This window comes from Ambystoma mexicanum, chromosome 3q (genome assembly GCF_040938575.1).
Source record: "Ambystoma mexicanum isolate Mex_15411 chromosome 3q, UKY_AmexF1_1, whole genome shotgun sequence".
Lineage (NCBI taxonomy): Eukaryota > Metazoa > Chordata > Amphibia > Caudata > Ambystomatidae > Ambystoma > Ambystoma mexicanum.
The window spans coordinates 180,318,407-180,346,344 of NC_090926.1; the positions used below are offsets into that span (position 1 = coordinate 180,318,407).

At 47.9% G+C, this 27,938-nt stretch overlaps 1 protein-coding gene across 1 annotated transcript in view; it reads left to right on the top strand.

Moving 5' to 3' along the window:
• LOC138582292 (transmembrane protease serine 12-like) overlaps positions 1–27,847 on the top strand; it is a 456,559-nt gene extending 428,712 nt beyond the window's left edge. The window contains exon 5 of the mRNA XM_069653435.1: positions 27,427–27,847. Coding sequence (XP_069509536.1) covers positions 27,427–27,732 — 306 coding nt within the window. The 3' untranslated portion in view covers positions 27,733–27,847. The remainder of the gene's footprint in view (positions 1–27,426) is intronic.
• Positions 27,848–27,938: the final 91 nt, after the last annotated feature.

Genomic DNA, 27,938 nt, shown 5'->3' on the forward strand with positions numbered 1-27,938 from the left:
AGTACCGTATTTGGTGGTGTTTTGACCTCTGTGCATTCCCATGGGTGTCCTCTTTTGGGAAATGCATAGGGTTCCCCGTTTTCCTTGCTGGCTTCCACACCCTAGGCCCAAATCTGTAGGTTGCCCACATGAACAAATTGTGCTGTGGCGAAAGGCTTGGGGTTACCAGCGGGTTACCCTTTTCCTTTTGTGCTCCCGGTAGGTGCACCCACACATGTGAGGTACCTTTTTCGTCAGGACACCTATGGGAATGCGACACGGTATGACATTGGTTGTTGGCGACGTGTTTCCGTGAGTGGACAAAGGGAAATGTCTCTGAAATTGGCCGGAAATGAAGACAATTCTCAGACATTTCGCTCTGGCCACCCACCGAAACAACACAAGGCCTACCTTCCCACGTCCTCACACATGTCCCGATGAAAACGGTACCTCACATGTGTGGGTGCACCTACCGGGGGCGCAAAAAGAAAAGGGTAACGCACTGGTAACCCCAAGCCTTTCGCCACTGACCCTTTTGTTCATGTGGGCAACCTACAGATTTGGGCCTAGGGTGTCGAAGCCAGCAAGGAAAACAGGGAACCCCATGTATTTCCCAAAAGAGGACACCTGTGGGAATCCACACATGGCCAAATTGGAGGGGCGGCCCATCTCATGTAGCCCTCCCAGGGACAGATAATGGGGGGGGGCTGTCCTTCCCTCCTCCCTGGGCTAAGGCATCCGTTCCTAGGAGCAGATATCTGGTCCCAGGGAGGGCTGCATGACATGGCACCCACTCCATTGTGGCTGGGGGGTGAGGGGGTCAATGCCTCATCCCATTAGAAAATTCCCAGACCCTTTGGGGTGCCCCACAGCTCCCCCTAAAAAGCGTACCAACATTTTCCATTTTTTTCTTTGTTTACGAAACTTGCCTTGGCGCAGGGGGCACATTGGTGTGCCAATCTGGCCCCACAGTGCCCAAACCTTACTGCCCCACCCACTGGGGGGCCTGGCCCATCATTTCTGGGGGCCCTCTCGCCCCTCACCCCAAATGGGTGGCGGGGGAACCTCATGCAGGCCTCCCTGGGCCTCCTAAAAACGGCTGCGTGAAGTATTGGGGGTGGAGGGGGAGAGGGCCCCCAAAAATGGTGGACAGGCCCCCCAGTGGGTGGGGCAGTAAGGTTTGGTCACCCCGGCACCAGATTGGCACATCAATGTGCCTCTCTGCACCAAGGGGAGTTGGGTAACCAAAGGAAAAAATTTAAAATGGTGGAACGCTTTTTAGGGGAGGCTGTGGGGCAACCCAAAGGGTCGAGGAATTTTCTAACGGGATGGGGCGTTGACCCCCTACCCCCCACCCGCAATGGAGTGGGTGCCATGTCATGCAGCCCTCCCTGGGACCAGATATCTGCTCCTAGGAACGGACACCTGAGCCCAGAGAGGAGTGCAGGACAGCCCCCCCCTTATCTGCCCCTGGGGAGGGCTACATGAGATGGGTCGCCCCTCCAATTGGGGTGGGGGTGGTGAGGTGCATCCCCCTTCACATTAGAAAATTCCACAGCGGTGTAGGCAGCCTGCCATTTTGAATTGTGTTCTTTGTTTACTATACCTGCCTTGGCGCAGAGGGGCACATTGGTGTGCCAAACTGGCGTTGGGGTGCCCTAACCTTACTGCCCCACCCACTGGGGGGCCTGTCCCACCATCTTTGGGGCCCTCTCCCCCTCCACCCCCAATACTTCACGCAGCCGTTTGTAGGAGGCCCAGGGAGGCCTGCATGAGGTGCCCCCGCCACCCATTTGGTGTGAGGGGGGACAGGGCCCCCAAAAATGGTGGGACAGGCCCCCCAGTGGGTGGGGCAGTAAGGTTTGGGCACCCTGGCGCCAGATTGGCACACCAACGTGCCCCTCTGCGCCAAGGCAAGTTTTGTAAACAAAGAAAAAAGTGGAAAATGGTACACTACACTTTAGGGCGGGCTGAGGGGCACCCTAAACCGCCAGGTAATTTTGTAATGTAATGGGGGGTGACACTCTACCCCCCCCCCCCACGCCAAATGCAGGGGAGGGCATCTCATGCAGCCCTCCCTGGGGTCAGATGCCCCTTCCTAAGACCAGATATCTACCCCCAGGGAGGGCTACAAGGGGTGCCCCCATTTCTCCTTGGGGTGAGGGGGAGAGGCCCACCACCCTTTTCTGTAAAATATATCCCTGGTGGCTAATGGCCCCCCACTCCCACCCAAAATTCTCTTTTTGTTTTTGTGCTTTTCATTTTTTATTTTGCCCCCTTCCCTGGGGGCAGATGATCAGCCATCTGCCCCCAGGGTTATACACATATGTGCCCTCATGTTTTGGGGGCCAGAGCTGCTTACTGAAAGCAGCCCCCACCTCCCCCCCTTCAAAGACATCCCTGTATCTAGAGTGCATTGCTGCCTGCGCATCTCGCACCCTGCGCACGATCCGGGGGCAGCAATGCTGTCACACAGGGTGTCCTTGGAAAAAAATCCCTGGTGGCTAGGGCCCCCAAACACCCTCCCCCCTTCCCATCACGTTTTCTTTCTCCATTTTTTATTATTATTTTGTTGCCCCCTTCCCTGGGGGCAGATGATCAGCCATCTGCTCCCAGGGTTGTACACATCTGCCCCCATGCTTTGGGGGCCAGGGGGCCCAGAGCTGCTTACTGTAAGCAGCCCCCACCACCCCCCCATTCAAAGACATCCCTGTGTCTAGTGTGCATTGCTGGCCGCGCATCGAACGCCCTGCGCCCAATCCGCGGGCAGCAATGCTGTCACACAGGGTGTCCTTGGAAAGGGGAGAATCTCCCCTTTCCAAGGACACCATTTCCAAAAAAATCCCTGGTGGCTAGGGCCCCCAAACTCTCTCCCCCCTTCCCATTACTTTTTTTGTATTTTTATTATTATTTTTTTATCCCCTTCCCTGGGGGCAGATGATCAGCCATCTCCCCCCAGGGTTTATTAGATATGTGCCCCCATGCTTTGGGGGCCGGGGGGAGGGCTGCTTACTGTAAGCAGCCTCCCCACCCCCCCCACCTCACAAACATATCCCTGGTGGTCCAGTGGGCATTTCTGGTCACGGATCGAGCGCTCTGCGCTTGTCCGTGACCACCAATGCTTCAAAAATTGTGTCTTTGGAAAGGGGAGATTCTCCCCTCTCCAACACACAATTTTTTCTAAAATCTGTGGTGGTCTAGTGGGACCCAGGGACCTAAACCCCCTCCCATCTCCCTATGATTTTTTTTTATTTCCCCTTCCCTGGGGGCAGATGATCAGCCATCTGCCCCCAGGGTTGATTAGATATGTGCCCCCATGCTTTGGGGGCCGGGGGCGGGGGGAGAGGGATGCTTACTGTAAGCAGCCCCCCTCCACCTTCTCTTCCCACGTCACAAACGAATCCCTGGTGTCTAGTGGTCATTGCTGGTCGCGGATCGAGCGCTCTGTGCCGATCCGTGACCAGCAATGCTTGTAAAATGGTGTCTTTAGAAAGGGGAGAATCTCCCCTTTCCAAAGACACCATTTGCTGCAGAATCCCTGGTGGTTTAGTGGGCCCCAGGGCCCCAAACCCCTCCCACCTCCCTTCGAAAATATACATTTTTTTTATTTTCATCCCTGGGGCGGATGATCTCTGCCCCCAGGGGTCGCCACAGCCGTAGCGCCATGCTTTGGGGGTTTCGGGGAGAGGGGGCTGCTTACCTAGTAAGCAGCCCCGCTCCCAAAACAGATCCCTGGTGGTCTAGTGGGCATTGCTGCCCGCGGATCGAGCTCTGCGCCCGATCCGCGGGCAGCAATGCCGTCACACAAGGTATCGTTGGAAAGGGGAGGATCTCCCCTTTCCAACGATACCTGGCTCGATCTCTGGCTTGAAATACAGCCGGAGATTGAGGCAGCAGGAGAGGGGCTCTTACCTTCTCTCTTCACCGCGGCAGCGGCTGCCGCAGTGAATTTACTTTCAATTTCATGTCGGCGTGCGTAAAATTGAAGGAAATCCAACCCCCGAGCCATGAAGAGGAACCTCCCCCTCACATAGCCTGGGGGTTAGATTACAGTTTTGTGCCTGAAAGGACAAGCTATCTCGTCCTTGGCAACAGGGAGGTAATCCCAAGGACGAGATAGCTCGTCCTTGGCACTAAAGAGGTTAAAGGCTGCCTTGATCGCTAGGAGTTCCTTGTCTGTTATTGCATAGTTAAGTTCAGGTGTAGTAAATTTTCGCAACCAAAAGGCCACGGGATGTAACTGGCCTGTTTCGGGATCCCTTTGGGAAAGAACAGCCCCCATTGCCATGCTGGAGGCATCTGTTTACACTACATATGGGAGATCTGGGCGGGGGTGTCGTAGCACCGGGGCTGAGGTAAATCTTTTCTTGAGTTCCTGGAAGGCCTTCTCCGCCTCTTCTGTCCATTGGAACAGTTTGTTGGGTTTTTTTGTAATAAAGAAGTGATCGGGTGCACAATCTGGGAGAAAACCGGGATGAATTGGCGATAAAAGTTTGCAAAGCCGAGCATACTTTAGACACCGTTGACTGAAGACGGTGATGGCCAGCTAAGGATGGCATCTACTTTGTGCATATCCATCCGGACGCCTCTGGGAGTGAGGACAAAACCAAGGAACTCGACTTCAGTGACATGGAAGGAGCATTTTTCAAGTTTGGCGTATAGCTGGTGCTGTCTGAGTTTTGCAAGGACGAGGCGAACGTATCTGACATGGTCCTGTTTAGAAGAGGAGTACACCAAGATGTCGTCGATGTAAACTAGGGCCCATACGTCAATCAATTCCCGTGGTACATCATTCATGAAGTACTGGAATTCGGCGGGAAGCGTTGCAAAGCCCAAAGGGCATCACCTGATATTCGTACAGCCCATACTTAGTATGAAAGGAGATCTTCCATTCGTCTCCTTTCTTTACACGCATGAGATGGTAGGCCCCACTCCCGCCCCCGCCCTCCCGAGGTCGAATTTGGTATAAATTTGGGAATCTTTGACTTGGTCCAGCAGTTCTGGGATAAGTGGTAGAGGACAATGGTTTTTAACTGTTACCTGGTTTAGTGCGCGGTAGTCTATACATGTTCTCAAGTCCCCCTCCTTCTTGGGTACGAAGAATAGGGGTGAGGCTACCGGGGATTTCAAAGGGCGGATAAAACCGTTTGGCAGGTATTGGTCCAGATATGATTTCAAGTGGAGATTTTCAGGTTCGGTGAGTGCATACTTCCGACTACACAGGATTTGTGCACCAGGTACTAGGTCGATCTGACAGTCATATGGCCTGTGAGGGGGTAAGGTATTAGACTGTTCTTTTTGGAAAACGTCTTGGAAATCGTGGTATTCGCTTAGTAGTGTACTTATTACACTAGTACCGACGCCTCTTTATCTTGGACAGGTGTCTCTGGGTCAGACGATGGCATTTCCACTTGGTAGCACGCATGAGCACACTCATTGGAGAAGGCTAATTTCTTGGCTCACCAGTCAATGTTAGGATTGTGAGCCACCAATCACGGCATCCCTAGAATCATCCGGAACTGAGGGGCCTTGATAAGGTCGAAGGCAATGGCTTCTCGATGTCCGCCTTGGCACAGAAGGGTCAATTCTGCTGTGTGTTGAGTTAAAGGACCAGAAGCTAACTCTGTGCCGTCGACAGTGGTGACCTTCTCAGTTGTTGTTTTCTGACAGAGGGGAAGCCCCATCCTTGTTGCCAGGCCTTGGTCTATGTAGTTACCAACGGCTCTGCTGTCTATGTAGGCCTCCACAGCATGCATCTGAGACGGTTGTTGGTGACTGATCAAAATCACAGGCAGGGCAAGGTGTGAGGTCTGTGGCTCTTTTCCTTCGCTCGAAAAACAGACCTCTATGGTTACCGGGCCTGGAAGTTTTTCGACTCTTGTTCTCTTCCCTCTTTCTCTGTAGCTCCAACTGTTCTCCTAGGGGGTTTTACGGGACATTCTCTGAGGAAGTGACCTGATTTCCCGCAGTACAGCATAATTGCTGTCGTCTCCTTTTGTCTCTTTTGGCCTTGGTTAATGGGCTCCGTACCCCCCCAATTTGCATGGGTTCCGAAGTGTTTTCTGATGAACGCGGACTGTTCTCCTTTGAGCGTACATACACAGTCCGATTCTCCGTTCTGGCTCGATCTGTCCTTCGATCTTACAGCCTGTGGTCTAGCTGCACTACTAGGTTGATGAACTCTGCACAGCCTTTTGGTGGGTTTACCACCTGAGCTAGGATGTCTTTCAATTCCCCCCGTAATCCTCCATGGAATAACGTTGTTAGTTTCTCCTCAGGCCACCTAGTTTCAACGACAAGTCTGTTAAAAGTGGCAATATATGTTAACAAATCTTGGCTGCCTTGGCGGAGGGACAGAAGTTCGTTGTCCAGAGCTCGGCCCTGGGTATATCGGGCGAACAGCTTCTCCATCTCCTGTTGAAACCTCCTGAAGTCCCGCAGGAGTGGGTCATCCTGGCTTACTAACGGTATGGCCCAATCCGCTGCTCTGCCACTCAGATATGACAGAATTAAGGCAACCCGCAACTGATCGTTAGGAAAGGCTCCGGGTCTACAAAGAAAATGGAGGCGGCACTGGTTCATGAATACTGCATATTTTCTTGGGTCCCCCGTAAAATGTTCCGGTGGTGCCAAAGGAACTGCCCCAGGGAGGACCACCTGCACTGGATTGACGGATGTGGCTGGAACCGACGGAATACTTCCTGGCAACGGAGCATGCCCAGCCTGTGGTTGGAGCAATTGTCTGGATAATTCTTCAGTGCGCTCCTTGGTGACAATCAACTCCCTCCTAAGGGCTACAAAAGGATTAGTGGGGCTTATTCACAAGTTGTTCTGGCAGGCGACTCCTTATGATCCCTATCAATTGCCTGAACGATCATTCTCCGATTCTCTGAGTTCCCCAAAGTGTCGCGGGTCACTGGATTTGGACGGAAAAATAGCCCTAACCGTCCACAAGTAACTACAGAACAAAATTGTGACTCCAGGACTCCGCACCAATGGATTAGTAATTGATTGTTTTATTCTACAATCAAGTTTGAAAAATTAGCCCTCTCCTTAGTGATTACACGTGCTTCGGCTCGCCTGAGCCTTTATCAAGTCAGGGCCGATGATGAAAAGATAAAGTCCATATGACTGTTGTCAAGTAGAAAGTAACTGGGACAAATCCCAAAATCGAAATTCCTACTGCTCCAAATTCAGTTGCGTCAGCTGCACGTCGGCAGCGCCAGTGGATTACTCATCCATTGGCGCCGAGTCCTGGAGTCACACTTTTGTCCTGTTGTCCCTCGTAAGGGCATTGGTTTCTAGATGGGCAGAGTGCGCCTCGGCCCGTAATTCTCCCAGTAACTGGACTAGTTGGTCATTCTCTGATGTTTCCATGACGTCCAGGTGGATATTTTAATTGAGGCTTTGTGTTCTGTTACGCTCGCCTGGTATCCACGGGGGTGCCACACCATACTGGATGGAGGTCTAAGCGCTATCCCGGACCTCTCTGCTTGGTTATGTGCCAGACATTGGGTAGCGCCTATAACAGGAGAATGGAGGGTTAAGATACTGGTTCTGTGATGGGTGGACTCCCACCTCCCTCTGGTCCAAATCCCCTCCCTTGGGGTTATTGCTCACCTTAGGTTTTTGTGCATTGAACTCTCCGTCCTGCGTCTCTGCAGGGGTGCATGGTTGGTGCAGGCTTTCCGTGGACCTAGTTGCTTCTCTGGTCCGTGTGCCCTTATGTCTGGTCCAGACCGGCTGCCAGGGGGCTGTTATACCTGAGGGGGTCAGGGGCATGGATCGTGACATTTAGTTTGGTTTTCACTGTGCGCTGAGCTTTGGTGTGAATATCGGATCGATGCAAGACCTTGTGTGCTGTCAGTGTGATTTATGTGTCGTTTGTCTGTTGTTGCAGTGTGGTGAAGGGCGTGCAGTTTACTTAGCGAGATGATGATTGTGTGGATTTTCGTGTGAGTTGGGCATGTAGAGAATTGAGCATTGAGTTTCAGTTGGAGCGTGGTGAGGCGGGCACTGCCCCTGTCCCCACTAATTGAAAGGTTAAGCAGTGGTGGGTGCTAGCCCCGCTGCTCTTCAACATTTACATTGCCGACCTGCCAGACCTCCTGGCTCTGGTTAACAACTGCCCCCTAAAATGGGAGCAGTGCATGTGGAATGGCTGTCCAATGCGGACTACATGGTCCTACTGGACCATACGTATGTCGGTCTACATAGGACGGCCATGGCATTAGGCAGATATGCGAAGGCTAATGATTTGATGCTGAATGTGGAAAAAACGAAATACATATTTTACGGCAATAAGAGCCAGAGAAGACCGGCTCTACAACTAACTTCTGGATCAGTTGACGTGATATTGGTATATAAGTACCTTGGCCTGGAGTTTGGGCATGGTAAATTTATAGAGATTATTGTGGAAAAGAATAGGAAAGCCAGGCTTCATACCTCGCTGATTAGAAGGTTTGCGAACAGTACTGCAGGATACAGTTCAGAGGGGGATAGGGATGCTCTATAAACAGAGCTTTTTCCCGGACATTACTTATAGCCTGGAATCATTATTGATGCCAAATTACCAATTGCTAAAAGTATTGGAGGGGAAATTATGGACGACAGTCCTGAACCTGATTTAATCATTTCCAATTGAGCTGGTACGTTTGGATTCGGACGTAGATCCCTTAGATGCCTGGTCCTGAGAAAATTAGGGATGGTCAAATCCCCAATATGCCCAATTCTCCTTCAAACGGGTTCTGTTATGACAGTGGATGATAAGAAATGTAAATTGTGTATCTGTGCCGAATCGGTCCCCGAGTTATTTAAATAAATTGGTTGGTCCCCTAATTGGGACGGTGAATATCGTTTGCTGATGGATGAATTTAAGCGCAAATTGGATGCCTGGGAATGGGTATCCAATTTCAATCACATGGAGGCATTAAGATGATATTCTCTACATAGTTTCATTAAATACATGTACCTGAAGCCACAGAATTACCTGGTAAAATGCCCTTCAAGCCTTGTTAGAAGATTTTATTTGCTATTGAGATTTGCCCATTTGCCCACCATGACTACTTTAGGACCTCAGCTAGGGATATTGAGTGTTATACTTGCCGCCTGTGTAGAGTACCAAACACAAAGGAGACGGCTCAACATGTGCTGACATCTTGCAAAGCTTACACACATTTATATACAAATAGATTGGCACGGTTTGTACATAACGAAGCCTCTATACGGGAAAATGAATTCTGGTTTTAGTGCCTTAATTCTGGGAATCTGTGACTTTTATTAGTCTTCTATGGTATTTATGCCAAATTAAGTGCTGTTGTATGAAATGATATGTATCATATGAAATTAGTGTGTTTATTATTTGATTGGCATTTTTTTTAAGTTTACTGTAAATTATCGATAATAGGTTGAATGTATAAATGTTATCATTGTAGATCATTTGAGAATCTTAAAGGGCATTGAAAGCAGTTTTAGTGCATTTATAAAGAAGCAAAGCAATGTACAAGAGATTTGCTTCAAAGAAAAGAACCACCACACAAGTTCAAAGTAGGACAAAATGTTTGGATAGCTATAAACATTTTTCAAAATTCCATTTTTTTTTTAAATATTCACACCCTGGTTCATAGGACCAATTAAGATGATTAAAGTAATGTACCCAGTTGTGATAAGTCCACCACACACTGGCATATATATTCACTGTTTTATTCTTTATTGATCACATTTGCACATCCAGCATTGAGAAGTTCCAGCATATTCGACCCTTTATGATACAAAACAATTTGGGCTATTTTTGACACGCACAAATGCTAAGACAAGTATCGCTTAGACTAAAAAAAGACTTCCGTCAGGAGAAAGGTCATTCGAACATGTAGAATTTGCGCATGCACCAGATTAATTCAATGCCAAATTTCCCAAGAAGCATCATCAGGGGGTGTTTTTAGAGTGGGGACACTGTTAGAATCATCAGTATGGTCTGGAAAGAAAGAAACTCAGACTGACTATAAAGGATTTAAGGAGTCCTTTGGAATTATGGGAGTAATTGAAGTGGGCATTGTTCGATAGGCCTTCCACATTCAGTAGACTTGTAGCCTAATGCTGTCTGCAGACATCCCCATGCTTGTTGAGCAAGGATTAATATATTATCCCCCCTAATGGAGGCTTCCCACTTACTCTTCACCCATGGGCCTATTCCCCATCACCTGAGCCAATCTTCCCTTAAACTAATCATACCACTGCAGTTTTATTTTACCCGTAAACCACCACTGCAGTAAAGGCCCTCCCTTTCAATCCCCCTTCCAGTTTTCAATTTCTCCTTTTAACCACTCTTGCTTGCCTACTCCACTCCTTAAGCCTAGAGATGGAGCTCCCTGCAAATAGCTCTTACAAATGTAGATCTGACCACAAGGCAGCAACTCTTTGCTCAGCCAACGTTCTGGCAAGTCACAATACAAAGAGATGCTCCGCCAGGAAATATTTGAATTTTCAGAACTAAATTCTGTACACTATTCAAATGCAGCGGATACAGAGACACTTAATAATACTCTGCTTTGTATTGAACTAATGAGTTAGGGGAAAACTGTCTCCAAAGATTGTTTCTCATATCTTCAAAAAAGATCATAAATGCCTTTTGAACCCTGTAACTTACAGGTATTGTATTTCATTTTTACAAAAATAAAGCCACTTTCTAATGTTTCCAAAAGGTAGGTAAACATCTCTACATCAGATGTTTAAATACAAGGAAAATAATGCATACATCCAATAGCATACATGTGGACATGATTGGTTCTTTTTAACAGAGCAAAAACAGCTAGTGTATTTTGTAAGTAACAGCAAACACAAATAATTCTAAATATATCATTGTGTATCAATCTCTGAATACTTACTAACTGGCTAGTTTAAAGAGGCCACCAATGTGTCATTGAGAACCTAATCAAAAAACACGTCTGGCAACGTTCTGGCAAGAGGCAGGTTCATTATTGTCCTCTAAACTAAGCATGTACTTGTAGAAACAGGGCTCTGCAGTTTTACACTTGACCAAATCGCGTAGTAACAGTCACTGCCACTATCAATGTGCATTGTGTAGTGTCAGTGCATTGAAACAAGTAGACATGGGCTGGTTCTGCTGGTTCAAGCTCCTGCTTTTGGGCACTGATTCTGGTGCACTTTCCTGATCTGGGAATTAGTGGGTTGGCCATGGTCTTTCAACTTTCTCTCAAACTAATTTTCTGGGGCTATGGGATGCCACTTGTGACAAATCTGCAATCACTTCCCATGAGGCCAGGGCAGTGAGGCCGCTACCCTACAGTCACCCCAGGGGTGTTACTCAGCGGGAGGATCTCATGGGGAGAGATCACCCCTCTGGGGACAAAGATGAACATCTCGGGAGAACGTGGTATGACAACCCTCCACACACATCCTATACAACTTCCTATCCCATAGACCCCAACTTCATATCCCATACGTCCATGTATGTCTGTAAGCCCGAAAACATAATAACTACGGCAATGAGGAAGAGCAGGAACTACCTAAGGGAGACCTACTTAACAAGTACTGGGACAAGGAGGTGTGGTACAAGAAAGAGCAATGCTGAGAACTTGAATGAACAGTCTAGTCTTCTATGTCTGCTTACGTTAAAAACGAAAGCAGGACTTACTATGTTGTCGAGACAGCCCCTGAGCAACAGCAGGCATGGAAGCTGTGAGGCACGGGAGCAGAGAGAAGGCCAGCAGAAGAAGCCAGTGAGTTGCTGAAGGCCGCCCTCCAGGACCCGATGTCAGTCAGCCCTTTCAATGTGTGGCCAGGCAGAGGGAAAGGCTCTGTAAGAAGGTGGACTGTGGGGTCCCAGAGCCATACTTATATTGCCAGTAGTCATGGGTCACAGAAGCAGACGTGAGAAGCTGACAACCATGGAGGCGGAACGGACAGCCAACTCTAGTCCCCGGAAGAGCCACTGCTGTGTGCATGAGTCCCTAAAGGTAACAGGGGTGATGGTCGGACCAGCTGGGAAGTTATCTTCTTCATGGCAGTACCTGGCACAAGAGTGAACCAGTCTGTCAAATTAAAGCAGTACAAATTATCTTCCTTGTGGCAGGATTTGGCAGGGGAGTGAACCAAGTCTGCCCACATCTGGAAAACAGGGAAGCCTGGGACTGGGACCTGCAAAGTGAAAGACTGAAAGTGTTGAAGTGTGAAACTAAAGTGAGATAGAGGCCAGGGTAAGGGAGGCATTCCCTGTGGCGATGTTGAGTTGTGCAACCAAGTGAAAAGAGACCGGGAGAAGGCAGTCATTCCCCTGATAACCGATGCCAGGGGAAGTATGTCACTCCCCCTGGTTATGTTGAACTGTAAAATCCAGATACTTGGAGAAGGGAGTCGTTCTCATGGTAACCAAAGCTGAAAAGACTTTCTGATACAATGTGTTAAAAGATAAGCAGTGTGCCTGACATAGAGAAGTGCTGGAACTTCGGGCCTCATTAGGACCCTGCTGGTCCAGTAAAAAGGGCTGGTTTTTACATATAGCAGCACTTTACCAGACCGCCAAAGTACAACTATGCCAGTGGGGGTAACCTGACTCACATCCAGCCAAGAACTGGAGGATAAGTCAGGTCCCCAATCGGCATAAAACAAGCAGTATTCTCGGCACCGGTAGTGCCGGTGTCGGTAATACCTTACAAATCCCCTCCCATGTACTCCATGAAATGGGGATTTACCAGTAGTTCCGCCTCCTGTAATATCCCAGTATTGCTGTGATATCAGGCGGTGGAAATTGTAGGTTGCATTTTGCCGATATCCTGGTGGAGAATCCACCAGGAAACCGTAAGACTTGGAATGAGGCCCTTTGTCTTTTGTGTTGGAGGAAAAATTTTGACCCAGGGAAGGGAGTCATTGCCCTTAGAAGAAAACCTGGAACAATGTTATCCCCTTTTAAACCTGGAACCATTTTTCACTCATAACCTAAATGATTGTGATATCACGCCCATACTCACTAACACAACAGACACCACAAGATAATGTGAGGCAATTTCAATTATGTCATGGCAGTGGAGTTAGACCGCACACATCTGCGGGGTAGAAACCCCACAACCAATACGAAACTGGCCACCTTCATCACTGCATTTAGGCTGAAGGACGTGTGGCGAGATCTACACCCAATGGATTGTGAATATTCATACCACTCTGAGGTTCATGCCTCACTCTCGAGGTTGGTCTACTTCTTCCTCCCAGCAACAGACATACATAAAGCAACCGAGGTGACTCTACTCCTGCATGGAATCTCAGATCATTCTCCCCTCTTGATTGTACTTACGACTGAGTGGCCACTCCCCCCTCGTACATGGCGTCTTAATAGCTATTACTTAGAACTTCCAGACCTCATAGAACACATCCAAAAAACCACAGACATATACTTTGAGCTGAACACTGGGTCAGTAGAGAACCCTGTGATATTATGGGAGGCATACAAGCCGGTACTCCGGGGAGATATCCTTTCCTGGGCGACAGCACATAAGAAAGCACACAAGCAAATACTAGTGGAGACAGAACAAGATGTACGGCAGAGATAGGCGACATATATCGAGACCCGCTCACCTGACACACATCACCCCCTTCTGCTAGCTCAGAAGCACCTCCACAACATAGCGCTGGACTATGCCAAACAGGCGGACAGGGCGATGCGCGCAAGACTGTACGGATCAAGTGACAAAGCTGGCAAACTGTTGGCATGGTTGCAAAGAAGGGACGAAGGCCACCGGCAGGTCAGGGAGATAAGATCGGGGGACTCAGAGCTGTTACAAACTGATTGCGATGTTGCGGAAGGGTTTGCATCCTGTTACGCCAACCTGTATGAAGCCCCCGAGCATCCCGTAGACAAGTCTGTGCTCGATGGAAGCTCGCTCCCCGCCCTGAACGCCAACCAAATAGCCCTGCTTGAACAAGATATCACAGAGGATGAGGTGGTACTAGCTATATCACAGATGCAACCAGGGAAGACTCTGAGCCCGACTGGTTTTCCGATCGACATATGGAAGAGATTGGGTGGGAGTGAGATGGCCCCATACTTACTTAGAATGTTCATGCATGCCAAGGAACTAGGAACCCTATCCCCTGACCTGAGGATGCCAGTATAATAGTAATTCCAAAACCGGGCAAACCCCCAGACCAATGCAGTTCATATAGACCGATATCCCTAATCAACGGTGAGACCAAAATATTAGCAAAAGTACTGGCGAACCGACTCCAAAGGGTGATAACATCATTGATCCACCCGGACCAGTGCGGATTTATGCTGCAGAGTTCCACGCGCATGAACTTCTGCAGGCTCTACCTAGCGCTCGCTAGAGCTCTGGCCCTTCAGGAACCATTGGCACTGTTGGCAGTGGACTTCGAAAAGGCCTTTGACTCAGTCTTCTGGGAGGCCCTGTGGGAAATCATGATCCGAATGGGATCTGGATGGCAATTCATAGGCTGGGTACAACTCCTATAGAGCTCCCCCGAGGCTTAGGTCAGGGTTAATGGTTGGCCGTCAATGGTCTTAAACTGGGTAAGGGAACGAGACAGGGCTGTCCCCGGTCTGCGATGCTCTTAGCGTTGATAATTGAACCCCTTGCCATTACACTAAGAAACACACCGTCATGTAGAGGTTTCCGTTGGCAGGAGGATTGGGAGGATAACATTTCCCAATATGCTGATGACTTGTTAATATACCTGGGGGACCCAGCCAACTCTTGCCCCGTGGTCACACAAATATTAGAACAGTATGGCTCGTTCAGTGGTCTGAAGGTCAACTGGTCCAAATCTATACTTTTCTCAGTTAAGGGCGCAGGGAGTACTATCCTGGATAACTGCCCATAGCAGGTCAAAACAGAACACTTCCGCTATCTGGGTATCCAGATCACAACTAACCTCACAGAGTATACAGTCAGGAACCTACACCCGATTGTGGATAGATTCATAGACGATGTACGACGGGGGGGCGTGGCCTGGAGCTCATGGTGGACAGAGGCTGAGGTGCCAAGCTCCGGCCGAGACGGCGCATCTTGATCCCTTTTCGCCGTAAGCAGGCATACCTCCGGGGCCACATCGGACCACAGTGGTGCGGAAACTGAACCTCATCAAGAGACAGTGCCTCCGATAAGAAATCGGGATGCAGAACATCCACAATCTCGCCCGTTCTTCCCTACCCTACCCCCTCGTCAGCACCTAAGATGGCGGCCATTCCATGACGCCGCATCAACTCGAGACCAGGCAGTCAGCTATTCCCGCCGCAGCGCCCGCAGAAGGAGAGAGGCACCAAGACCGTGGTCGAGGCACGCACAAACCCCGATGAGGCACTGAAGACCGCTGCGCTTTACCGCCCTCTGCAACCCGTCCCCGTGAGACTCCACACGAAACGCACCGGGCATCGGACAGCCCCCCCGAGTCCGACCGCAGGAGCCCGAAACACGAGAAGTGAGGGGGAAACCGTGAGGAGTTGCCGAGTCCCGTGGAGAGTGAAGCCAAAGTCACTGAGGTGAGGAGACCTGGGGGGCACGCTACCAGACTAAGGGGGCTATTTGAATCACTGCACTGTCTCGTGCCCCGTGGCACCCTGACCACAAGCTCATGGAGAACCACTTGAGAAAAGAGGACAATAATCCCAACCTGCTGTGCGAGACCCCAGGCCCCCCAACATTGGGTACTCCCCAAAACTCTCATTAGCAACAAAGACACCAAAATCATTTGGAGCACTCACGCTACTGCGCCACAGGCGTCGCAATTTGAGTGGAGCACGCGCCTCTCCAGGCAACTGCAACAGTACAACCCCCACGCACCTACCGGACCCGGAGACTCAGCATAAGGGCCGTAAGCAAGAACTGAGGCACGAATCTCACTAGACAGGCCCAGCGCTAAAGCACCAAGACTTTAACATGTTCTCCGGGAGCAAACTGAAACCCTCCACAATGGACACGTACGTCACCACCAAGTCAAAAAACTCACACACCCCCCCACCTTCACACTCCAGAACCTGCACAAACAAAGGGTGCTGATTCCGCCGAAAATCAAACCCAAGTTCTAGAAGCCACAGCATCGCTGCGCACATTTATCGATTCCAGAATAGACAAATTCAGATCAGACATCCAACTGATGCGCCAGGATGCTAGAAACTTAACAGAAAGGGTGACGAACTCCGAGACAGCCATAAAAGAGACGACAGAAGAAACAGTCAAATTGAAAACCAAGGTCGCAGACCTCAAAAGGCAGGTCGCCATCCTCGAGGCCAGAGCCGAGGAAGCCGAAGGACGTGCCAGGCGGTGCAACATCAGGATACTGGGAGTGCCAGAAGGCGACGAAGGCCCGAACCCAACAGCATACGTAGAGGCCTTCCTACAACAAGAAGTAGGCGCAGGAAGACTTACACAAGGCTTTGCAGTTGAAAGGGCACACAGGTCCCACCAGAAGAAACCCCCCCCAGGATCCCATCCTCGCCTGATAATCGCCAAAATACTTAATTTCTAGTACCGAGAAACCATCTTGAGGCACTCCAGGGAAGAGGGCCCCATAGAACATGGCAACGCTAAAATCTCTGTCTACCCAGACTATACTCCAAAGGTGCAAAGGGAGAGAAACTCATTCGTACCTATCAAGGCCAGACTCCGGCAACTGAACCTAAAATATATGTTACTCTATCCATCGAGACTAAAAGTCATCCACAAGGGCCATGCGATCGCCAATATGTGGATGGAAGACAACAACCTAACAGAAGATGGGGACACCGATCCCAAGGGTAAATGAGGAAATCCACTTATCCATGCACTTGACACATAAGCACATACCGCATCACAACCCTACGACAACCAAGGAGGTAACCTACACCACTATTTATCAAACAGATGCGGCCGTCGCTTGGCCTCACACCAGGCACAGGACCTAGCCCCCACGAACAGACCAGGACAGGCCAGTTGCCTGCCCGACGCTCGAGCCTAATACCCAGATGGGACCTGACGGCGCAAGAGCGTCTGAGCACCGCGAGAAAAAAGCAGTCGCTGGGCGCACCAGTTCCAGTTTTGTTAAATGTTACTCTAGTTACACAGTCTTCACACTAGCGCAATCAACAAAGCAGAGGGCAAGACCACCGCAGATCATAAGCAAAACCAGAACTAAGAACCGAGATCTGGGAACCACCGAGGATAATCAACAGCCGCTGAGAAACACACAAAAGGGCAGACGCACGGAATCCAACACTCCATCCCAATGGCAACACAATTAAAAGTGATAATGTGGAATGTACGTGGTATGGGATCATACTTGAGAAGGAATCAGATCCAATCCTATCTCCGCAGAAAGAAGGTATCCTTTGCACTACTCCAAGAGACCCACCTGTCGAAGGAGTCTTCGTCCAAGTTAGCGGAGCAGTGGGGAGGCACCGCGAAAGGAGCACCCTACTCTAGCTATGCTCGAGGAGTTTTCACGTGGGTGAACCCGCATGTGCCATTCTGCCTACTGAGCTCGGAGGCAGACCCTGAAGGCAGGTATCTAATAATATGGGGAACCATTGAACATACAGCGGTCTGTATAGTGAACTCCTACTTTCCACAACACGGAATTCCCTCACACCTCAAAACGCTCTGTGCCAAAATGACTCATCACAGGGAAGGGACCTTCCTATGGTCTGGCGACTTCAACTGCTACAGAAACATGGATAGATCCACCCCCCCCCAGCAACCGAGAAACGCCGCCACTCAAGCACTCAACGATGCGCTGATCACCTCAAGTTGGTCGACATTTGGAGGGAACAACACCCCACTGAAAGAAGCTACTCATATTACTCGGCCCCTCACAAGATTCACGCAAAGATCGATTATCTGTTTATCAACAGAGAGCAAACCTCAATGGTAGATGCAACAGCATACCTAGGCAGATCGATCTCTGATCATTCACCATTAATTATGGAATGGAAATTAAGGGGACCCAGACCACCGATCCCGACATGGAAAATGCCCATCGCAGCCCTTAAGGATCAAGAATTCAGGGAAGCCCTCGGTAACAAACTTGAGGACTACATAGACAATAATAAAGGTTCTGTATCAACCTGGAGCACGCTCTGGGAGGCGATGAAGGTAGTGCTAAGAGGAGGGGGTGATAGCGGGGGCTGGAGGCATCCGGAAACACCTGACGGCAGCGCTAGAAGAACGAGAAGCTGAAATAACACTCCTCGAGACATGCACTGTCACCACCCCGGAAATGGAAGAGACCTTAGAAGACATTCGCGAAGAATGTCGCACAACCTGGGACAGGCTAGCCAAATTCGACTTCACAACAAACACCGCCAAGACCCACAAAGAAGCCGATAAACCAGGCAGGATACTAGCCTGGTCATGCAAACGCGAACAACCAAGACACACTCCTACAGAGATCATAACCGAGAACGGGAGAACATGCAGGACCCAACAGGATATTAACAACGGCTTTGCGGAGTTCTACTGTAAACTATACTCCCACAACAGGCAAATATCCAGAGAAGAAATCAAGAACACCCTGGAAGAGATTGGGTTACCGAGACTACCCGAGGAACAGAGAGAAGCTTTGGAAATGGAGATCACTACAAAAGATGTTAAGGAAGCTATCAGGTCGCTGGCCACCTGTAAGACTCCTGGCAGTGACGGCCTCCCGTCTGAATTTTATAAAGCTTACGAAGATATCATCACTCCGATACTACATGAGGTCTACACGGAGGCATACGAAGTAGGGATACTCCCTAACACTATGAAAGAAACAATCATAATCCCCATGCTTAAGCCCAACATACCACCCACGGTCTGCGATTCATACCGCCCATTAGCAATGCTAAACTATGAAGATCCTAACCACTATCCTAGCCAACAGACTTGCAAAGGTGGTGGGAACCCTGATTCACGACGACCAAAATGGCTTTGTCCTGGGACGCAACACCACGGCCAACCTAAGAAGACTTCAACACACTATGGCGGAAACCACCACGAGACACGAGGATCTTGCAGTACTCTCACTCGACGCAGTCAAGGCCTTTGACTCCATATTCTGGGAATGGTTGGTCGAGGTGCTGAGGGAGTTTGGATTTGGAGTGGGTTTTGTGAGATGGATCAAGGTGCTCTACAACTCACCAATGGCAAGAGTGAAAACTGGAGGGCTGATCTTGAAGCCCTGGGAGATTCAGAGGCACTAGGCAAGGATGCTCGCTATCACCGATGCTATACATCTTAGGCTTGGAACCAATTGCCATCTATTTTAGACAACAGTTCTTCGACGCAGGCATTAAACTGGGCGACCAACACTCCATAATATCCCTATACGCCGATGATGTACTCTTGTATGCGAAAGACCCACAAATAAATGCACAAGTCATACTAGACGTCCTCGACAACTACGCACTTTACTCAGGAATCAAGTTTAGCAGATCGAAATCCTGTGCATTCCCGCTGGCAAGACTCAGAGGCCTAGCAAAAACTGATTTACCAGTAGTGGGGATAAAATGGCAACCCGAAGCATTCCGATATCTGGGAATAAACATCCATCACACCCCAGAACTCACACTACCACAACACTGAAATGGCGCTGAAAGGACTCCGCAACTCTATGAAATTCTGGTCAAAACTGCCACTTGCAATGATGGGTCGGGCGGCCATTACAAAAATGATAGTTCTCCCCCGCTTCCTATACTTCTTCATGAACATTTGTTACTATATCCGCCCCACCTTCTTCAAGACACTTGAAATATGAATCTGGGACTTCCTATGGGGCCCTTCCAGACACAAACTACCCCTCTCAATCCTCACGCTACGACACAAAGAAGGCGGAATACAACTCCCCGACTTTCAGATGTACTACTTAGCTGCACAGCTCAGCCACGTGACAAGGTGGCTTCAAGACGAACAAAACAATGAATCTGCGCTACTAAGGCAAATACCCTCCAATCTATTCCCCAAGGAAGTACTCTGGAACCCACTCAAGCAGACACAGAATGTCCCCATGATTGCGAAATTAGGCAGACAGATCTGGACCAGAACTGGCTCCATCCTACAATTGAGCCATCCATATTCACCCAACTCTCCCATCCTAGGGGATGCATGCAAAACCACAACAGATCTGAGGGTAGCAAGAAGCTGGGAGAGTGCCGGGATCTATGTATGGGGGGACATGTTCAAAGAGGACAAATTCAGAGACTTTGAATCGATGCAGGAGGTTGAAGAACTCTCCAGCGGCCAATTTCTATGGTATCACCGACTCAAACAGATCGCCAGAAGCAAATGGGACAGCTGGCCCGAGGAACCCACCCCGGATCCGTAATTACAGGAGATGTACGAGCTAGCAGATGGATGGAAACCGGTAACCCGGCTCTACAGCCGATTGATGGACAAACCTAATCCCAAAGGCATAGCACTCAAGGAGAGATGGGAAGTGGACCTGGGCATCACACTAACTGACAAAGAATGGGAAAGAATGTTATTGTACCCAAAAGAGGTGTCCCGCAACGCGAGATTCAGGCAGATACAACTGAATACCCTATACAGGACGTACATGACCCCACAGCGGGTGGCTAAATTCAACAAGAAAGTCTCACCGAATTGCCCCTGGTGCGGCAACGACACAGCCAACATGATCCACATGTTTTGGACCTGCAATAAGGCAAAGACACTCTGGTCCAGAGTTAGGCAGACTTGCACAACTGCTGGCATAACCAGATATGAGTGGGACCCGAAAGTCTGTTTATTAGGAGCTCACCCCAAAATAAGCAAATACAGACATGTAGTCAAACTGATGGACCTATCCTGCACCATAGCTATGGCCTGGAAGTCCCCAGGGGGCCCGAGGTATGAACGCTGGATTAAGGAACTAGAAAGATGGTCCGAGGCAGAGACCAGAGCATGGCAGGAAGGGGCCAACTATGGAACAGACGAAGCAAACACCACCCTCGAATCGTGGAAGGCCCTCCTAAGAGATGTGCCCTTTACTGCAGACCACAAACCCCCCTGAAGGGAACCCCAGAAACCACATAATGCTAGGAAGAGGTTCACCTAAACTTCCAAAGACGCCCGACTTGACACAACCTCGGCACCCGAACTCACAAATTCACCTACCTCTGCCCCTGTATAGACACTGAAGATACCACAACATCTAATGAAGACTGTTTTGTTTGTTTAATACCTTATTTTTTGTTAAATGTTACCTATATTTCAATGCAGGATCGATAGCAACATCAGGAAACTCCTGTGGGGAGGAGGTCACCCACGTATTGCGCTACAAACGCTTCAACGCTCCATCTAGGAGGGCGGCAGATAAAGAACTTCCCCATATCAAAGCAGAAATAGCTGCGCTACAGGGATTGTCCCCATTGAAGAGCCTATATCATACAATTAAACCACCTCTGCCTTTCACTTTGACAGAACATATGACAATAATCTGGACAGAAACACACAAACATAGGATGGGACAAGAAAGTGACCCCGATAAAAATGCTATGGGGGAATAGAAATCTGCCCGAAATAGGCAAACATTCCGTAGCCGAGCTGGGAATCAAAGGGTATAACCAAGGTTGGGGATGTAATTGTGGAAGGCAGACTGGTGTCCTTTGAGGAAATAACTACTAGATTTAGTCTTCCTGTCACTGAGCGATACAGATACATACAGCTGGAACACACAATACAAACACATCTGCCCATGCTGTCTGATATGCCTGACAGTACACCCCTAGAGAAAAACATTGTCCTCGAGCCCTTTGCGACTAAAGTCTCCTCTGTGATGTATAATGCCATATCCTCCTTTGCAACACCTGAGCTATGCAACCTGACACGGAAATGGGAAAGGGATATAGGTCCGATATTGCCTGAGGACTGGGTGACTATCCTGATGTACCCACGAGAGACCGCCATCTCGGCTAGGCTGAGCCTCATACAACTTTAAGTGCTGCACAGAGTTTACTACCCGAGAGTGGCTCTCTACCGCTGGGACAGAGCCACAGATCCCAATTGCCTACGATGCTTAAGCGAGGGGGGTACCTTCTTTCATATAATATGGGAATGTACGCAGATTCAAGAGTACTGACGAAAATGTTGTGACAAGCTATCAACGGTATTGGGCTAGACTATCCCTAGAGACCCTAGACTGATGTTATTGGGCATCAAAGAAGAGGGAGAAATGACATGCTCTGAAAAACAGTTTTTCTCAACAACCACGGAATTGATCAAATGAAACATAGCACAACTATGGGGATCCAAGGTAACCCCGCAATATGAGCAATGGGTAACGGATGTGGACATTTGTATATCAATGGAACAACGAGTCTACACTGCTAGACGGTGCCCTGAGAAAGCCTGGAAAATTTGGCAGAGATGGGCGGATGAAGGATAAAATGCTAATCCTTATTTTAAAGCAAATATATGAATCAGGTGCCGTGCATATATGACAAAGTATTGCGATTGGTGATGATGAAGATCGGGGTCCTTTATTTCTATTTTTATTATTGTCAACATTGTTAATATATATCAGATGGGTGATGTTGTTCCTCGGATGTATTATGCAAAATATAAAATGTGTTATGAAAAGAAAAAAAAAACCAGGAAACCTTTTATCCCCAGGCCAGAAAAAAGGAGCCATTTTTCTGGACCAAGAAGATATTCTTTTTCTCTAGTTTAGTTTTAAGTGTAAGGGACAGCATTAGGGTTTTTGACATAGGATGGTGGATTATTGATTTACACACACATTCTGACTGAACCCGTCATGTTTAATTTCTTGACTATTAAAAGTCTATAGCAATCACCATGCCACCTGTGTGTCAGTCTCCTCCTTCTGCGCCCTTACACACTGTTGATGCAGGATCCTGGTCTGAGGAACAAAGATGGCTTACCTGCCAGAGCAGGATTGTGTTCTAAATTTAGCTGGACTCAATTTAGCGCAAGCTTATGCCCTGGTGTTAGGGGGCCCAAAGTGCTCCTGTCCAGTGCTCTGTTAGGCACAGGACTAGAGTTTTTTTTGTGACCTCGAACACTGCTTTCTGTTGACCACAGAAAACATTGTAGAATGTGCCCGCAGCGTCTCCCTCTAACCTCCAGGTGCTGCTCATTGTGGTAATCAAGTATGATAGCAATTAGTTCTCAGAGACTGTTTCCCATTAGAGCCATTTACCATAATGCAACTGTGTATGTTAGGCCAAGAGGAAAGGCGGCTTCTTCTCAGAGCCAGAATTACTAAATCAAAGTGAACCCATGAGAAAAAGCTGAAACCCAAATATGATAGCAATATGCAAAGCATTTGAGGCCACAAAGAAGGACTGAATACATTTTTTTTTTTTTATCTACCCTGCATACTATGCGGTTAGGAAGAGATGCTTTATCCACCAGCTGAAGAATGAAGGCTTCATTGCTTACTATCGGGGGTGCTCCCATGTTTACTTAGTGACCAAAGAAGTATGACTAGTGATGGCCCCATTCCTACAAGAAGTTTTCAAATGAAAAAGAATAGCAGACCCTGATTGCCCTTTGTTAGAACTGAACAATCCAGAACTCAAGGAATGATAGATGGTCATACCAATATCATCTCCCGAGTTCCTGAAAAGAACAGTCGATTCTGTGCAGTGTTAAAAGATTAATTAAAACCATGTAACCTCAAGTGCTTCATGTAAGATTGATGAACTGTACTTCACCCTCCAACCTTCCCTTTTCCTTCACCTTCAACCTTCTCTCTCCCTTGCACGTTTAGTCCAAAACTTGCATCCCTTTTTTATTTTTGAATGTTAAATGTTCTTTTATATGAAAGATGTGATGACTAAAAATGTTTTACTAAATACAAATACACTATAGGTAGTCAAGACTAGTAGGGCTGGGATAGTCAGTTATTTGTCAGACAGTGTGCCCCCCCCCCTCCCAATCCCCAGAAAAGAGGTTTCTCTGGGGAATCTGGACATGGTGGTAACGACTGAACTGAACCGCGTCAAATCTGGACATGGCGGTAACCACTGAACTGAACCGCGACGCACCCAGATAGAGCTAGGGGAATGCACATGGGTCAAAACTAGATAGTTCCATAGGGACCAGTTTGCATCATGCACAGACTCGGATGGGAGGGCTGGCCTGAGTAAAAACAGAGATACAATTGTAGGGACTGACTAGCGTGACATATGGACAGAGAAGTGAGGGGAAAGCGTTGTCATCCTGAAACAAGACCACTGTAAGGAAGATATTTATCTAAACCTTGAAAGACACACAAAACGAGTGTGCGTCTTATCAGACAATAATGCTAATAACCAACCCTACTAAAACCTCACCCCTCTGCATACACCTCTCAAACTCTAACTAAACACAACCATACCTCTAATACCACAGCAACCCGCACGCCCTTCACTACACTGCAACAACAAACAACCCACACATAGCCTTACACAACAGCACACAACGGATACGAACCGGATACCACACCAAAAGGCTCAGCAAATGGTGTTAACCAAACTGAAGCTGCCAACAGCACATCAAAGCTTCCTTGCTCTTTCTCCAAACTTTGTCCTACTAACGTACCCCAACCTACCCCCTTTTTTTCAGATCCGCCAGAGCGCCAGGGGACCATTCCGGTGGTGATAGTGCATGGTATAAATATCCTTTAATATATAATAATATATATTAATATAATAAAGAACGCCATGTTGGAAAAGCTCTAGAGTTCCCCTATTTGGGGCAGTCTGCTTAAGGAGGAATAGCAAGATGGTGTCTGTATGGGGATAAAGTCGGAGAGAGACACTCTTATTGGTGAAATGTGTAGGGGGGGTTGATCAGACTGGTTGTGAGTCCATCACATATCAGTGAAAAAGGTGGTCGTAGCTTTCCTCTCTATAATGGCCTATTCAAAGAAATTGCTATTTGAGAAATCACTCGATTGTATTATTGGCCAGTCTCCCCCAATGTAAAGGTGCGAGAGATACAACTGCTTTTCTGTGTGGACAAAGCTGGTGTTGTGGGTGGTCGGTTGAAGAGTGAGGCTTAGAAAAATCTATAGGGCCTTTCATCCTTTAATCTGGTGCGAGGGGTTAGAGGACATATATGAGCTATGCTGGAATTTAGGGACTACCCGATGGGCAGGTGCCTTATTGGCGCTCGTAGGGTTTGGGCAGGTTGAGTCGCATGTTAGGCTTTGTTACATCTGATTGACCCATCTCCAACTATCTCCGATCAGTCTGTCTGGAACAGTCCTCTCCTCCCTTGTTTGGGCTGTAGGGGAGGGAGACACTGCTCTAAAATTTGTAGGGGGTGGGTCATACTCACGAGTGGCCAGAAACCATTTATACATTTCCATGTGGTCTACAAGCAGGATTGGAAATTCACTTTCCACCCAACCTCCCTTGTAACTCGCAAGAAATTGTAATGTGTGTGATTGGCAATGAGAGCAATATTTATTTTGTGAATCCTAACACTCTGAGCAACACTGGCTATACATATGTAACACACCTTTATACATCTGGTTGGTTTGTTAATCTCTTCTTTGCCGACTTATGTGCTTTATGAAGGGATGATGTGTTGATTAAAAAGTGTGTATTCCGTAGTCTGGGACATGATTTATTAAATAAAAACAATTATTTGGCTTCATGGCCAGCTGTAAGCAAATACTTGTCTTTACAGACCGTTTGGTGTTTGGCCAAACATTAAATATGCTATTCGGTACACACCCGGTTATTAAAGATGAAACCTGTATGCAAGCACTGAGTAGAGCAGCTGCTTCAGTTGCCCATGAAGTAAATTGCAAAGAGTGAATGCTGCTCATATGTTATCTGTTATGGTTTAGTTTCTTTATTTGTACCATGCACCGAACCCTCAGGTAACTGGGTGCCCAAGCTTAACAAAAGTTTCAGACATTTTAGACAACAGCAAAAGGAATAACAGTAGCAGAAATAAGTGCAGGTCGATCATAGTTACATGGGGGTCGAGACAAGGAAAAATCAGGTACAGTGCCAAGCTGCTAGTGTTACAAAAGACATACAGAAAATGTGCAGGCCGGCTGAATTCGAGGTGAGATAGTTGATCACTCCTGTTTCTTACCGAAAAGCCAGCCCTTTACTTTGGCTCTAAAGGTCCAAAATGCGGGTTCCATTCTCAAGCTAAGGGGTAGGGCATTCCACTGTTTGGCAGCTAACACCAGGAAGCTTGTTCCGGTCCTACAGTTTGACTCTGTATTGGACTGATTGTTAGGGCTCACAGTCTGTCAGACATAGTTTCTGGCCCTGGTTAACTGGGCCATGAAAGTGTGTTTTAATATAATATTAGCACCTGGGGAGAGGCACGGACCCATCAAGAAGCCGGGAACGTGGGCAAAACCTCTCCGTAACTGCCTTCTCCTCTGGCAGTCTGCCATTTCATTTTGACTCACTTTCAGACACCTCCCCCCTTCTGCCATCCATTGTTGACCTCATAGAATCCCCAAAAACCCTAAGCCCATTTACCTGCCCTCATCTTGACCCATGTCGTCATGGCTGCCTGCCTTGCCCATCGAAATAGAAAAAGGGACATACCATTGTCCATGGCTGTAGCCATAGTTGTTTTTTCTCCACATGAGATTGGGTATGCACGGTGCCCATCTCCCGTGGAAAGAAAATACTTAGAAATATTGTAACCCTGGAGGGAGTTCCTGGGTGCTAATAGCGATAAAATCTGCTATTGGGAGAGCTGCAGGGGACAGAATGGTAACAGCCCTGAGCCCTTGTGAAGCCCTCGCTGCACTTTGGCCTCGGCCGGAGGGTAGCACAGGGGCAACGCGCTGGTCTGGTCAGTAAGACCACGCAGAGCAACAGTGGTTCGAATCACGGATCCGCGCTTAGAAACCGAACTTGGGTATAGTATTAGGCAAGTTATAAAAACACAATTAAATAAATACCTGGCTCACGTTGGCGGGCTATTACCCGCCTTGTGACCCCATATCAGGGTTTATTGCTATATCATTGAATGCATGATGGATGGTACAGAGCTCTAAAGCAGCATGCTGTGTATGCTTCAGTCATTGTACCTCAGCCACCAGTGTAACATTTTAGAAGTATTTAATCGTCCAGAAGAGGCTAACCACTCATGTGATGCAAATCATTTGATGATTGGTATTTCAGCTTGCATGTTCTTTGAACTAGGCTAATTCTTTATGTGGTCGACCCAAATTCATGCCTATAAATATAAAGGTAATGAACACAACGATTGGCTTTGCCAATTCTTGTTTAAAACCTGTCTCTTCACTGATACTAAAAGCAAGTTCTTCTAAACATTTATGTAACATACCAATACAGGGACGGCACTGGTACAGGCAGTAAACGTTTCTTGTCTCTAACTGGATTTTTCTGATACAAGTAATCCTCCTAAAATGGCAGATTTACATACAATTTACATGCCTCATCAGCTGGTATATTAGAGTTTTTGCAACCTTCCTTTCATTCGAAACTACAAAAAAGTAAAATGTATCATTTCTTTACAGGGAGATAGTGGAGGACCATTTGTATGCTATATCCCAGAATATCGAAGATTTTATCAGTTTGGCATTACAAGTTTTGGATATGGCTGCGGAAAATGGCATTTCCCCGGAGTTTATACACGTGTGGAAAATTACAAGAACTGGATACAAAATAATTTGCTGCACAGGCAACTCGACACAGATGATCAAATTGTCGAAAACTCAGAATACCAAGGCAACGACCTGAATAAGACCCCCACCAGGAGGACATTTAACATAAATGACTGTCTTGTTTACTTTGTAGTATACTATTATTTCTTTTACCTCTAATATAAAATCTCTCTTATCTGACATAAGTATTCTGGTAAATCTACACTGTACAATAAAAATGAATACATTTTTCATGGATGTCACATAAATAAACCAATATTTTTACGAAACTGTTGATTTTTGCAAGAGGTTGTCCCAGTAATGGTTACAGTTTGCTTGTGTTTAAACGTCTGCCTCACTTTGCAGGACTATTCAGTTATATCCTG